At 42.1% G+C, this 15,139-nt stretch overlaps 1 protein-coding gene across 2 annotated transcripts; it reads right to left on the bottom strand.

Annotated features, from left to right (window-relative positions):
• Positions 1-111: 111 nt before the first annotated feature.
• On the bottom strand, positions 112-14,300 carry zbtb17 (zinc finger and BTB domain containing 17). Of its 2 annotated transcripts, none has more exons than XM_015966978.3 (15): positions 14,053-14,300; positions 12,922-13,173; positions 12,639-12,827; positions 10,283-10,615; positions 10,112-10,201; positions 4,615-4,868; positions 4,361-4,503; positions 3,986-4,286; positions 3,809-3,896; positions 3,505-3,621; positions 2,767-2,887; positions 2,505-2,635; positions 2,148-2,408; positions 1,538-1,627; positions 112-1,156 (listed from the first exon to the last, which is right to left on the bottom strand). In XM_015966978.3, exons 1-15 carry the CDS (start codon positions 14,180-14,182, stop codon positions 729-731), a joined length of 2,928 nt encoding a protein of 975 aa, XP_015822464.3. In that variant the 5' UTR covers positions 14,183-14,300; the 3' UTR covers positions 112-728. The 2 variants fall into 2 exon arrangements, with proteins under 2 accessions (XP_015822464.3, XP_054601730.2); XM_054745755.2 differs by lacking the exon at positions 14,053-14,300 and adding an exon at positions 13,652-13,772.
• Positions 14,301-15,139: the final 839 nt, after the last annotated feature.

Here is a 15,139-nt window from a genome sequence, read left to right as displayed (position 1 = left end):
AATACATTTAACAAACAAATATATCAATTTAAAGCTTGCAATGCAGCATATATGTTCCATTCAGTAATTAACAATATATTATAATTGTATAACAACAGCACAACACAAAGCTTGCCAGACAACACAAGTCTTTAATGAGAGGAGATGGTTACAGAAATTTTCTGTAGATTTTTAAAAGTGATAACAGAAAATAATTATTTGGACTTTTTAGTGGATATGTATGTTATCATTTGTGATGTTTAAGACTCATTTAAAACACTACTAATTTTTGCACAGCAGTAATTTATGAAATATCTTTCCACTAAATTTTTAATAGTGTACCTGTTCACATTTAATCACATTTAATTAGGTACAGTAACTTTAAGGAAAATGTACAAATTCTATTAAGAAAAATGAAAAATAAGGAGCCTGAGCTCTGCTTTGTTAGATAATCTAACACACTGGACAGAAAAACAGTCCTACCTTTTAGTCCAAAAATAAACTGACTTTACAAATTTGTATAATCTAGCTTTACAAAAATAACTTAATATTACTGTGTTGTTTATAGGAAAAGAAATGCAGGATTTAAGATGAATAAATCTTACAAATAAAATGATTTCATTGTGTATTTTATATATCCAGTTTAGATTTTTCTACTATGACCAAACCAGGAGCTCAAACACACTTTATATTTTAACGTCTAGTCTTTTGCATAAATTAGATTATACGTGCTGAATACATCCATCCCACTACCCCTGGCTCTCACTTTCCAACCCCTCTTTCTTTTCTTCTTCTTCCACGTCTTTGCTCTCAGTTTGGCCGTCACAGTGAGCTTCAACCTGTCCTTCCATCTCCTCCACCACATGAATCACCTCTTCTGACTCTTGCGCTTCCTGCATCCCTTCAACAATCTCTTCCTCTGGTTTCCTCTCTCCTTCCTCTGTACGGAAGATAAGCTGTCCTTCCTGGATGACCTGGTCGGGCGTGGAGTGCCAGGCTTCAGAAGCATCTCCCTCAGTGGTGGAAGCTGTGGTGGCGTACTGGTAGAAGTCAGAATCCGCCTGAAACATGACCAAGGCTTGGGCAGTGTGGATGCGCACATGCTGAGCTAGGGAGCTGGCGTCCAGGAATTTATCACCACATGAGTCACAAGCATACAAGATCTGGGTGTTTGGGTCTGTGAGCAGAGGACAGGGGACAAAGACTAGAGTCAGATCTCTCATTCCCAGCTTTTCTAAAGACCTATCAGGAACGGGGAAGGTCCAAAGAAGAACCACTCGTGGCTCCAGGGCCGTAGATTGCAGACCCCTGATATAGGTAAACAGATTTGGCTGAATATTAGGCAAGAAACCAGTAAGTTTAGCCTCGATCTGGCCCCTAATCAACATGTAATGAACATTTACTAATGATTTATAATGTAACAGATTATCAATAACATACCTATAAATTATTTATTAGCTATTTATGAGGGAAGCCTTGTTATAAAGCTGTATGTGAATCTCTTAACTTCAAACCATTTCCTTACAAGTTTCAGCTGATGTATTAGAACAAATCCTACCTGCTTCTTGCACCTTCTCTACTGCTCTGGTGATTTCAGCCTTCAAAGCCTCGGTCTCATCTGCAGACACAGACGCAGACACCGGAACGACTGCAAAACAAAACATGACGAGCGTTTAACCCTCTCTGAGGAGTTCTTATTCATTCACTACAAAAGGTGCATCCTGACGTCTATGACACATTAGGGCTGAACAATATAGAAAATTAGCATATCGCAAATTATTTTCTATATTGATTGATATAGATACTTATTGAAAAATATTTTTAAATTTGTAGAAAAGATATTTTATGTGCAGCCCTGGCCATTTTAATTTTTTTGGTATTTTTATTTTTTCTCCACCTCTTCTCGGTGCAACATCTTGCTGCTTCATGCTCGGTTTTGGTTTGAGAGGGGAGGGCCTGGTGCCCGAGTCTGTGGCTTTGATTGGTTAGGAGTAAGTAGTGAGTCTAGAATGCTGCTCCCTGATAGGTTATAATGAAAAAAGGAAACTGTTTTGATCAAAGTTTTACTGACCCTTTTTGTTTCCTATCGCACCACATGTCTATATTATACTACTGAATTATCGTCCAGTCCTATGACACATAACTCATCCGTGAGGAAGTGGTCTGACCTGTTAACTGAGCTACAGCGCTTGCAGCCAGAGCCTCGGTTGCCAAGGTGACGATGTCCTCCGTGGTGACGGTAACTATTTTGATATCATCATTGTTGGATGCCCCCCCGTCATCCTCGCTTCCCTCGTCCACAGTCGCTCCTGCTACCACCAGTCGCTTCATGCCAGCTTTGCCGTGGTGAACGGTCTTGACGTGGGAGCGCAGGTTGTCCACACGGTTAAAACCTCGACCACATTTGTCACAAAGGAAAGGTTTCTCCCCTAAAACAAGATGGGAGGGGGAGGGTGTGCGACTGAAAATGTCGAGGACAGCACTGCAATTGTAAAACCTGAAATGTTTATTATTTTTGTCCTTACCTGTGTGAATAATAATATGTTTGGACAAGTCTCCCACATTGACAAATGCCTTGTTGCACATCTGACACTTGTGTGGCCGCACATTGTCGTGATGGCGGATGTGATTGGCCAGTTGACTTGATTGTACAAATCTGTCCAGATGCAAATGAATAATTACATATATATATATATATATATATATATATATATATATATGTATATATATGTATATATTTATATATTCTTGCTAAAAATACAGAGATGTCACACTTGTGCCTCGTACCGTTTGCCACAGCGATCACAGACATAGGGTTTCTCCCCAGTGTGCTGACGGACGTGAGCGATGAGGGAGCTGGCCTGGGTGAAAGCCTTGCCACAGATGGGACAAACACAGGGCTTCTCTCCTGTAACACATAAACAATTAACTATGGTGTGCAGTAGAATATCTAACCCCTCCTTTCCACCGAAGCCGTCAGCAGCAAGTTACTGCAGCAGCACGTCTTGCTCGCGTATGCTGCTGCTTGGCCCTTCCCACGAGACGCGAAGCAGTAGGGGAGCAGCTGTCATTGACAGAGCAACGAAGTCACGCGACATTAGCAAAATCACGCGTGACTTCGTCAGTAAACATAACAACAAGCAGGAGTAATCACTTCAGTAATCAACCTTTCGTCGTCCATTATGGAAAAACAAAGGAGACCGCTAGCTAGGTGATGACTTTTTTTTTTAAAGTAAAGCAACTGGAAGGCAGTACGTTTCTTTATTCTGAAAATCTCGGGAAGCTTCGCTCCGTTTCCGTGTCTGATTTCCTGTCTTTCCTTCCCCAAAAATGTCGAACTTGACCCGTTTCAGAGGCGTAGCGCATAGAAAATAGAACCGGCGCGTAAGGGCCGCAACATGCTGCTCCTGAGACGCGGCCGACTCGTGCTGCTGACGGCTCCGGTGGAAAGGAGGGGTAACACTCATCTCTTGGGTTTCTGATCTAAAAACATGTTTGCATCAGGTCTGAATGTGACAGCATTACCTGTGTGGATGCGTTCGTGCCGCTGCAGAGCTCCAGGGTCACTAAAAGCTCTCTGGCAGTGTGCACACACATACGGTTTCTCCCCGCTGTGGACTCGCAGGTGTCTTTTCAGGTTTCCTAAAGCGCAGGCAGCATTCCATAACGTTTCCAACAAATGATCCAATGTCATATATAACACAGATGTTTGTTAGTTTTATATATCAGCAAAAACTGCATTATGACTATGTGATGTTGCAGTTTTCATCACGCTTGAAAGCTTAAGTCTTTAAAATCTCACAAATGCATAAGAAAAGCCTTATTTTACCTGAAGTAGTGAACTGTTTGCCACAGTCCTTACACTTGAGAGGCCCATCTAGAATATGGACTTTTAAATGTGCCTTCAGATTCCCCATCTGGTGAGAGCAAACAATACATTGTTAGAAAAAGTAATGTAGATCAGCAGGTGACGTCATCCACTTCCAGCCAAACTCTGCCATTTTACCTGGTTGAAGCGTTTTTCACAGTGAGGACACTTGTTGCCCTTCTCAGTGTCGTGCGTCTCCAGGTGTCGCATCTTGGCAGTGGGGTCAGAGAAAGCCTTCTCGCAGAAGTCGCACTGGTACGGCTTCTCCCCGCTGTGCACCAGCTGGTGGCGTTTCAGATTGCCCGACGTCGTGAACATCTTGTTGCACACCTCGCAGCTGTATCGCGCTTCGCCGGTGTGGCGCTTGCGATGCAGGTTGAGCAGACTGATCTGGCGGTAGCTCTTCCCGCATGTGGAGCAGCAATAGGGCTTCAGAGGGCTAGAGAAGGCATTGACAGCTCAGTTTGAAGCTCAAGTAAATAAAAAGTGCGGGCACCTAAATCTGAAACTCACCTGTGAGTTTTCTCGTGAGCTTTGCAAGCTGCAGGGTCAGAGAAAGCCTTGTGACAGTCTCGGCAGCTGAAGGGCTTTTCTCCCGTGTGAATGCGCATATGTCTCTTGAAATTGCCCGTGTGAGTGAATTTCTTCCCACAGTCCTAAAGCAAAGGAAATGAAGAATTTTTTAAAGTATTTTAACATATGCAAAACGTGCAGAAGATGCTTCTTCACTTTCTAAATCCTTCCTACCGACACAATATTACTCTCACCTCACATTTGTGAGTCACCGAGCTGTAAGACTTTGACTCTGATCGGCTGCTCGCGGACAATGATTGCACTTGTTTTCCATCTCTCTCACTGTCGTCCTCCATTTCAGGGCTGTTTTCGGTGTTTTCATCTTCAACCACCTCTTCTTCGTCAGCCTCTCCAGAGTCATAATCCTGTTCCTCAGCCACCTCTTCTGCCTCTGTTACCTTCCTTGTCCTTTTCACCTCAGATGGACCTTCATCTTCTGAGTCACCTTCTAATAGAAACAAAAATATAAAGTTTAGGAAAATGACAACATGAAGGAGTTTTAAAATTAAAAAGTCGCACCAGGGCACAATTTTTATTTTAATTTCCCATCTCCCAAAAGAGGGAGTTAAAGCTACAATCCGGAGTTTTCCCCTTTTAGAAAATCTGTATAGAATTCTTTGGGAAATCCATAAACGTAATAATCTTACCCTGTTCTGTGATTTAATGTTGACCATACATGATTTATTTTTTGTTAAGCCCATCTCCGTCTCGTAGAGCCCCGTGCAATTTGAATTGAGCGCCGCTCAGCATTAGCCAATAGCGTCAATCCTTCGCACAATCACAGAGTGTGCATGAGTGTTTGAAGACCTACTGATGCAGAGATTGCAACATTTCTCATGGACAAGTAATTCTTTAAATTACACACACACACACACACACACACACACACACACCTATATATATATATATATATATATATATATATATACACACACACACACCGTAAATCCTCTAATACAGGCTGGCATTCAATTAAAGGCCGGGTCTCCAATTTTGGCCGGTGTCGGAGTCGGCGGAGGTGAATAAAGGCCGGTCTCTTATTGTGGCCGGGTGGAATATGGTAACAAGCAAGTACGGGGGGCGGTTGTGTCATCGTCTCACTTTTGATTTGCCAGTGATAGACCGCGAGGGTAACTTTAACCGTGCGGAGACGAAGAGGAGGCTGTGCCAGAGCGTCGGTACTGACACGCGATCGTTCATGTCGGTTCATTTCCTTTAAAGATTTCTGTCTTTTGTTTGCGCCTGATGTGTTTCGCTGCATGCTGTGGAGCGGGGCACATCAGCTTGTCCTCCGGTGACGCACCGATCACTGATGCGCCCGCCAAGCACGGAGCACTCCGCTGTTTTTGCGGTCGGTAGATCTTTTAGAACTGCAGTTCAAAGGTAACTCATAAGGTGAATATACATGAACCCAGGTAGCAGTTTTTCTTTAGGATTGAGAGGAGATGCAGAAAGATAATAAACAGGCAGGACAGAAAAATAGTCAAATAAAAACAAGTTAGTTTTTGTACCTGGTGGTTGCAACAAACAGACACCATTGAAGGTAATCAGAAGTGAGGAACAGAAAATGAAATAATTATTTTAATGTTTAGAGCAGCAGGAACTCCGAGAGGCTGCAGGCGCATCAGTGAGTTTGTGGCTGCTGCGCAGGGGGAGGGGGGAGGGCTGAAGCAGAAACTACCGTTGTTAAAAGAAATGTGTTTAACTTTGAAAATGTGGGCGCAATTTTAATTGTCAAAAACTCCAGCGAACCATTAGTTCATTTTGCTCAAATAGAAATAGAGGCCTGCCTCTAATACTGGCCCTCCTTCCAATAAAGGCCCGGAGCTTGATGAGCTTCAGTCAAATACAGGCCCGGGCCTGTATTAGAGGATTTACGGTATTTATTTTTTTTACCAGTGAAACCAATATAACATCTCCACATTCCCAAATATACATGTCTGACATTCAAAAACAATACAAAAACAAATCAGCGACCAATATAGCCACCTTTCTTTGCAAGGACACTCAAAAGTCTGCCATCCATGTTTTCTGTCAGTGTTTTGATCTGTTCACCATCAACATACCATACCATACCATACCATCTTTATTTATAAAGCACATTTAAAAACGGCATGGCAGCCGACCAAAGTGCTGTACAGAATAAAAAGTAAAAACACAATATAAAACAATACACGGTCAACAATAAAATGCACAACAAGGCAGATAATTACAGTCAATAAAAAGACACATAATAAAATAATAAAAAGTCAGGGATTTAAAAATGCCTGGTCGTAAAAGTGAGCCTTCAGCAGCAATTTGAACCGGAGGAGGGATGGTGCCAGCCTCACCGAAAGAGGAAGTGCATTCCATAGTGTCGGAGCAGCATAGACAAAAGCACGCTGCCCCCGCGTTTTGTATTTCATTAATGGAACACGAAGCAGCAGGCAATCAGCAGACCTCAACGCCCGGTTTGGCACATATCTAGTGACAAGATCCGACAGGTAATCCGGTGCCAGACCGTTCAGGGCCTTAAAAACAAAAATCAGGATTTTAAACTTGACCCTAAAGTTTACGGGTAGCCAGTGGAGCCACGCCAGTACAGGTGTGATATGTTCTCTCCTAGGAGTGTTTGTTAAAAACCTGGCTGCCGCGTTTTGTACGACCTGAAGCCTGTTCAGAGTGGAGGCAGGTAAACCAATTAAAATGGAATTTGCATAATCCAGTCGAGAGATGATAAAAGCATGGATTACGGATTCCAGGTGTGCTCGTTTCAGGATCGGTTTTAAGCGGACTAGTCTGCGCAGCTGATAAAAACACGATCTGACCACTGCGTTAATCTGAGGGCCCATGGAAAACTGTGTATCAAATTTCACCCCAAGGTTGGTAACACACTGCTTGAGGTCAAAAGGGAGAGTGGCCAAATCAGAAGATACTTGTGTTGTTTGGTTAGGGGTCATCAGGAGTGCCTCAGACTTAGAATCATTTAGCTTAAGGAAATTGTTGGCAAGCCAAACCCTCACTTCAGCCAAACATTGGTCCAGAAGAGAGATGGAGTCTGGTTTTTTCAAAGCCAGGTAGATCTGGCAGTCATCTGCATAAATATGATAGCCCAGGCCATATTTCCTCAGGATGAAACCCAGGGGAAGGATGTAAATTGAAAACAGGAGATGCCCAAGCACAGATCCCTGCGGGACTCCCCATGGAAGTGGGAGGAATGCAGAGGAACAATTACCCAACTGGACCTTGAAAACTCTGTTTGACAGATATGAGCAGAACCACTGAAGTGAGGTACCCCTTAGCCCCACCCATGACTCAAGTCTATCCAGCAAAATATTGTGGTCAACGGAATCAAATGCTGCAGAAAGATCTAATAGTAGGAGCAAAACAGGCGACCCAGAGTCAGAAGCCACCAGGATGTCATTGGTCATGCGAAGAAGGGCTGATTCGGTACTGTGAAGTGGCCTAAACCCAGACTGGAACACGCCATCCAGAGAAAAGCTATTCATGACTAACATTGCGTGCAGCAGCAACCACAGCCTCCCAGACACTGTTCAGAGAGGTGTACTGTTTTCCCTCCTTGTAAATCTCACATTTGATGATGGACCACAGGTTCTCAATGGGGTTCAGATCAGGTGAACAAGGAGGCCATGTCATTAGTTTTTCTTCTTTTATACCCTTTCTTGCCAGCCACGCTGTGGAGTACTTGGACGTGTGTGATGGAGCATTGTCCTGCATGAAAATCATGTTTTTCTTGAAGGATGCAGACTTCTTCCTGTACCACTGCTTGAAGAAGGTGTCTTCCAGAAACTGGCAGTAGGACTGGGAGTTGAGCTTGACTCCATCCTCAACCCGAAAAGGCCCCACAAGCTCATCTTTGATGATACCAGCCCAAACCAGTACTCCACCTCCACCTTGCTGGTGTCTGAGTCGGACTGGAGCTCTCTGCCCTTTACCAATCCAGCCACGGGCCCATCCATCTGGTCCATCAAGACTCACTCTCATTTCATCAGTCCATAAAACCTTAGAAAAAATCAGTCTTGAGATATTTCTTGGCCCAGTCTTGATGTTTCAGCTCGTGTATCTTGTTCAGTGGTGGTCGTCTTTCAGCCTTTCTTACCTTGGCCATGTCTCTGAGTATTGCACACCTTGTGCTTTTGGGCACTCCAGTGATGTTGCAGCTCTGAAATATGGCCAAACTGGTGGCAAGTGGCATCTTGGCAGCTGCACGCTTGACTGTTCTCAGTTTGTGGGCAGTTATTTTGCACCTTGGTTTTGCCACACACTTCTTGCGACCCTGTTGACTATTTTGAATGAAACGCTTGATTGTTCGATGATCACGCTTCAGAAGCTTTGCAATTTTAAGACTGCTGCATCCCTCTGCAAGATATCTCACTATTTTTGACTTTTCTGAGCCTGTCAAGTCCTTCTTTTGGCCCATTTTCCCAAAGGAAAGGAAGTTGCCTAATAATTATGCACACCTGATATAGGGTGTTGATGTCATTAGACCACACCCCTTCTCATTACAGAGATGCACATCACCTAATATGCTTAATTGGTAGTAGGCTTTTGAGCCTATACAGCTTGGAGTAAGACAACATGCATGAAGAGGATGATGTGGACAAAATACTCATTTGCCTAATAATTCTGCATTCCCTGTATTAAGGTAGTGCGAATTAGGGTTCCGAATGACCACAGTCACCAATTCTTGTCATGTGTCTATGTATGTATGTCTGATCTCAGAATTGTGTGTACTGAAACTGTAATTTCCCTCTGTGATTAATAAAGTATTTTTGAATTGAATTGAATTTTGTTTGTGGGATGCCCTTGGTTGTGGGTGTTGATGGTGGGGGTGGGAGTGTGAGTGTGAGTGTGGGGTGAGCCACGGTGTGGGGTTGTGTGTTTTCACTGGGGTGTGAGCGGGTGGTGGGTTTTTGTTGATGGTGGTTCTGTGGGAACATGGGATGGTTCGCGTGCCTGTTGTGTGCAGTGGGTTGTGCTGGGTCAGTGTGTTGGCTGGTGTAGCAGCAATACGCCTTATGGGCGTCTGCCTATTTTCAAAGAAGAAGAAGAATGCAGCTCAGCTAAATTCTGAGCTTCACATCAAAGGCTGTGAATACTTATGTTCATGTGATTTCTTAAGTTTTTTATTTTTAATGCATTTGCAACAACTTCAAAGACACTTTTTTCACATTATCATTATGGGATGTTGTGTGTTGAATTTTATGGGCAAAATGAATTTAGACCATTTTGGAAGCGCTATGAACACTTTCTGGATGCAGTGTATATAAGAACAGACAACACAATGGGAAAATAATAATTGTAAAACAATGTGTTTTAGCTCTGTGTGCTGGCTAGAGGTGTGCATTCACGAACCAGAGTCATTGCTTTTGTTAGTAAATATGGGACTAGGCAGACTGGCATGAGGTGTGATCCATTTGTCATATTCTAGATGGTGCTGCCGGATAAAAAAAAAACTCTAGAATGTATGTTTAAGGGGAGTTTTCATCTCCACTGTCTCTACATGCTTGCTCAGTATAGGGATTGCTGTAAAGACTGACAAAATAAGTCAGCGGCTCGATGCAATCTGCTGGGTTTCCCTCTAACCAATTAGCATAATGAACTGAACTCAAATGGAATGTTAATATTGTGAAGCGCTTGATCCATCCATCCATCCATCCATCCATCCATCCATCCATCATCTGCGCTCACCTGATGGAAAGTCACGTCGAGGAGGTTTTCGGACCCTTCTCCCTCTTGAGCTCACGTGGGATGATCTGTTTGTAGAATTCAGCTGAGATTCTGTAAATTAATCATCATCAACATCATCATCATACATTGGTGCCATCATATTGACCAGATAACTTCCAAACAAGTGTTTACTGGGAGTGTAGTCGGCATCCGAGGGGTCATCCTGAAATTCGGGAGCATCCGTTTTAGAACTTCCATTCTGTTTTTTCACAATAATCTTCTTCTGAGCCAAAAGCTGAGTGGCTTTGGGGGGCCGTCCACGTCCACGGGGGCGTTCTGCAGGCTTGGACTGAGGAACTGTTTGTTTTGAATCAGCAGAATTGTCTTTGTTTGACTCGTCCTGAGTCTCTGTTGTCTCGTGTTCTATTACAGGAGTATCAGAAACACACTCGTCTGCTGGCACAGCCATGTCTGACAGGTCAGTTTCTGTTCCTTCTTTCTGCTCCTTGTCACTCGATTTTTCATCTGTTTTGTAAAAGAAAACCAGGAAACAAAGTTTAAGATCTCATCATGTGAAATTAAAGTGTTCTTTTAATCTTGTAGAATTTCTAAAAAAGAGAAAAAGTGAAGGATTAGTTCTAAAATAATCATTAAGACATAACCCCAATTATAATGCTTCATGGACTATTGCTAATTTAAATGCCTTAAATAAATAGAGCATTTAAAAACTGTTAATATTTAACCAATATCACCTAGCACCAGGCGCGCAGATAGGGTGGGGGACGGGGGGATCTGTCCCCCCAGATTCAGATCGACCCCGATCCGTCCCCCGCACTAAGGCCAGAAAAAAACAAAATAGGAGGTTAAGCGCTTGAAGCTCCTTTTTCCATTTACATTGAATGCAGCATGACGTTATCAAACACCGACTCCAGAGTCGCCAAAGTGGTTGCTGCTAGGATGCAGGATGAAGCGAAAAAGGCAAGCAACGATTACTGCGTATTTAAAAAAGACCAACAGTGTAAGTAGGCGGGACCGATCTGTCTGTTTATGCATGTTGATTCTAGTTTCAGTACGTTGTTATCAGTGTTTGGACTTACTCGTTAAAAGCGCCAAAGCCTCATTGCTGACTTTAACAAGCATAAGATCCCTTATGAAGTTACTACTTTACACCAGAAGAAAGTGGAGATGTGTAACCTTCAGGCTGAGCAAAGTTTGGGAGTTTTTAGAGTTTGAAAAACGCCTCCCGCTGAGAGACTCCCAGTCGGGGAGAGGAGGAGATACGCGCAACATGAAGAGCGCAAATATTAGATAAAACGTATAAATGCCGGCAGGTCTGGTCTTTGTTGACTGATCACTTTGTCTGCTAATGACTGACTCTGATTATGAAGCAGATTATTGACTCTGATGAAGAAATTCACTCATCCAGCCGGGAAGATTGACGCTGCTGCAGCATCAGACAGCTGGTGCTGCGTGAGAGGTGTGTCGAGCTTACAAGCTCCAAACGTTGGGTTTGATGTTTATTTAACCTTCTCTGGGACGTGATGGATGTAGAAATGATGATAAAAACACCGCTAACGTGACAGACGTAGCGACAATGTAAAAAAAAAAAAGCCGTAAAAAGAGGCAGATGCCGATGCGTTATATATGGAAGTCAAGTGTGCCACATAATCATAGAAAAAGTAAAATATAACATTTAAAAAGAGATTTATATATAAATAAAAACTTTCCAAATATAATGAAAATTTATAAATAACATAAAAATACAAAGGAACATCTGTTGGTCAGGCTGAAAAGTTTGGGAACCACTGCTCTAAGTGATAAGTGAATATCGTTTTTAAATATATTTTATGTGCAGTTTTATAGGGTTTTTATGTTTTCTGTAAAGATTGGTATGCTGAAAATCATTTAATGTTTTGCATAAAGCATGAGGTTTTGGTTAGTAATTGATTGGAAGAATAACAAATGACTGAATTAAATAATGGGGCACCTCTGTCAGTGCGCCCCAGGGCAGCTGTGGCTACATCATAGCTCATCACCATCAGTGTGTGCATGTGTGTGAATGGATGAATGATACACCGTAGTGTAAAGCACTTTGAAGTCCTTACTCTGAGAGGCGCTATACAAGTGCGGATCATTTATCATTTATAGTGTTGATCAGGCAGAGCTTTGTTGCCAGTGTTCCACTGCACAATGACTTCAAACACGTATATAAAAGTGTTAGTTTTTACGTAAACCATTGGATGAAATTACACAAACTGACTGAGCTCTAGTTCAGGCGCTTGCAATAGTTTGTGTATGTGTGCGTGCGTATGTGTGTGGGGGAGGGTACATTGGAACTTTGTCCCCCCCCAGTTTGAAAATCCTATCTGCGCCCCTGCCTAGCACATAATGGGTCTGTTTGATTTGATGAACAAATGAAGAAATAACAGACATGATTGAAAAAATAAAAGTGAAAAGCAGTCAATATCATACAAACATTGAACCCAAAAGCTAGCCCGTCAGAATCTAGGCTAGAGAAAAAATTCAAAAATACATTTATTTTGGATACCTGGTTCATCTGCAGGGAGGTCCAGTGTCATGATAGATGGGGCTGGATTTGAGATAGACTGATACGCAGAGCAAGCATTTATAATTTCTTGCATCTGCAGGAAGTGGGCAACAGAAAGCACATCTTCTACATTTTGTGGACTTAAACCCAGTTTAGAAGTGTACATAAAATCCAGAACTTGACCCAAACCTGCAACAGTAATCAGCAAAATAAGAGGTCAAGTTAGAAATCAGAGAACACAATAGGGGCTTGATTGTTTCTGCAGATTCTAACATCAGCGTACCAGCTGCATTACTGATGTCCAGATGCACCACATCCTTCTGATCCAGGAAAAGGGTGCGGAAATAAATGCTGCAAGCTGCCAGCACAGCTTTATGGGCCTTGAAGTCCACTCCATCTACGACAAACGTGCAGTCACAGAGCAGACCCTGCTTACGCTGCCGGTTAAGCTGTTCCAGAACCTCGCCACTGTGCCATGGGAACTCCATGGTTTTGAGGGCGTGAAGGTGGCGCCTGAGGCTTGCAGAAACTAGCCCTGTATATTTAAAAACAAAGCAAAGTTGCTCATGCTTATTTACCATCGTTTGCTCCACAATTGTTTTTTGAAAGCAGGTATAGAAGGAATGTGTGCAAACACTCCAGAGTGAAGAGCTGTGGTTACATTAGTAAGCAATAAGCTAATAATAACTCAAGACTATCCAGAGTTTTGTGGTGAAACAAAACAATCCAAAAATCTAAAGTAGCATAGCTTTATAGTCAGGACTCATTCTTCCATTTCTGTCATAAAAACTGACATTACACTTCAACACAGATGTATCAGACCTTTCCCCCCTGAAATACTCTTAAATATGTTATTTGTTATATACGTTAAGAGTTGATGTTAATTTACTATATCTGACCACAAACAAAAGCATCGTTTTAAAATCACTTAAAAGCTCTGACAACTAAAAATTACTAATTTCGTGTCCATCTTTCCAGCAAAGTGTAACAATAAAATGAAAACATAACGTTACCTAACTAAAACATAAACCGTGCCGTTAACTAAAACATAAACCGTGCCGTTTATCTTCGTCACAGCATCATTGTGTTTGTTCATCTGTCGTTTCTGCTGCGGTTTCTCAGCAAGTTCTGAAAGCTTGGTTTGACAGTGCCATGAATCGATTACAATTCCTCCATCCTCGTAGCTTTGTTATCAGGGATTAATTTAGCGTGCCTACATGCATGTAGGGAAGGAGCAGGATGGCGGCGGACCGAGTCAGGCCTGTCCTCCTCTCCTGCTGTTTTCTAGGCAAGCTCCCTCTTTTCACGCACACATTTACCGTGGTTTTAACAGTAACTAGCTCCAGAAATACTTCCCCGTTTACGCCTTTTCACTTTGCGTATTTGCTTAGTGTTTTTTTAGTTTCTGACTTACAAAAGAGACGAACCCAATCGAGCTTTCTGCGATCGATCTTCTTCCGTTGGCAACATCTACACCGCCATCTTCCTCTCTCTGATCGATTGATAGAGACCGGTGTTGTACCGAAAATTGTACCCCCAACCATGGGGAAATGCGCTGGGAACTGGGAAACGTTAACTCTGTAAAACTAATAACTTTTTTCTAATTCCCTATATCTAATATAGATAAATTTTCTTAAAGTTGTAACACATTAAGTCCTTTAATATTTTTACAGCTTTTTAGGGAATTTTTTTAAAATTTGAACGATACGAGCGTCTCTTTTTCGGCACAACACCGACCAGAAGTGTCGGGTGAGCAGGCGCACTGAACTCGTCGTAGGCTGATAGAGACCTCTAGATGGCGACATAGACCCGAGGTAGAGATTCGATACATTACCATGGACATATTTTGCTAGAAATCGTTACAGTAATAATTCAGTTTGGGTAGGATTTATTGTTATTAAATTATTGCATTTTTATTTATCAGTCATATACCATACATGCCATATATTTGGTTAGCTCATAAATGTTCAAACAAGTAATTGTGAGCTAAACACAGCAAATACAATAATTTCCAAGGTTACAGTGTGACAAATACAGCAAAATAGAAAAAAACACGTTAATAGTTTTTGAAGCAAATAACCCCTCAAATTTATATTTATAAAATTCTCAATTTTTAAAAGAATGATAGGATTCTTCACAATTGTTTCTTCTCACAAAAGACTGAGGTTTACAGACAGGACAATAGAATACAACTTCAGTTTCATATTGATTCAGAGAATTGCATGCCTTGTGCTTTTACTGGTCACAACAGATTTTATTGCAGATTTCTTTTGCTTTTCTTTATTGAAAGTCGGGATTTAAATTACATGTTTCGTAAACAATAACAAGTTGTGTTCAGCTTGAAACCTTTTGTGTAGAGTTCTTTAATTTTCCCACAAAGACTATAAACTCCAAGTACTTATTTTTTTCTAAATACACAAACATTTCTCTGTCCCACCAGTGATCAAACATTGGAGAAATTAAACTCTGTATTTGACCCATCCCCGTGGGGAGCGATGAGC

Source organism: Nothobranchius furzeri, chromosome 15 (genome assembly GCF_043380555.1).
Source record: "Nothobranchius furzeri strain GRZ-AD chromosome 15, NfurGRZ-RIMD1, whole genome shotgun sequence".
Taxonomy (NCBI): domain Eukaryota; kingdom Metazoa; phylum Chordata; class Actinopteri; order Cyprinodontiformes; family Nothobranchiidae; genus Nothobranchius; species Nothobranchius furzeri.
The sequence above is the reverse complement of the archived record's forward strand: the minus strand, read 5'-3'. Positions and strand labels throughout refer to the sequence as shown.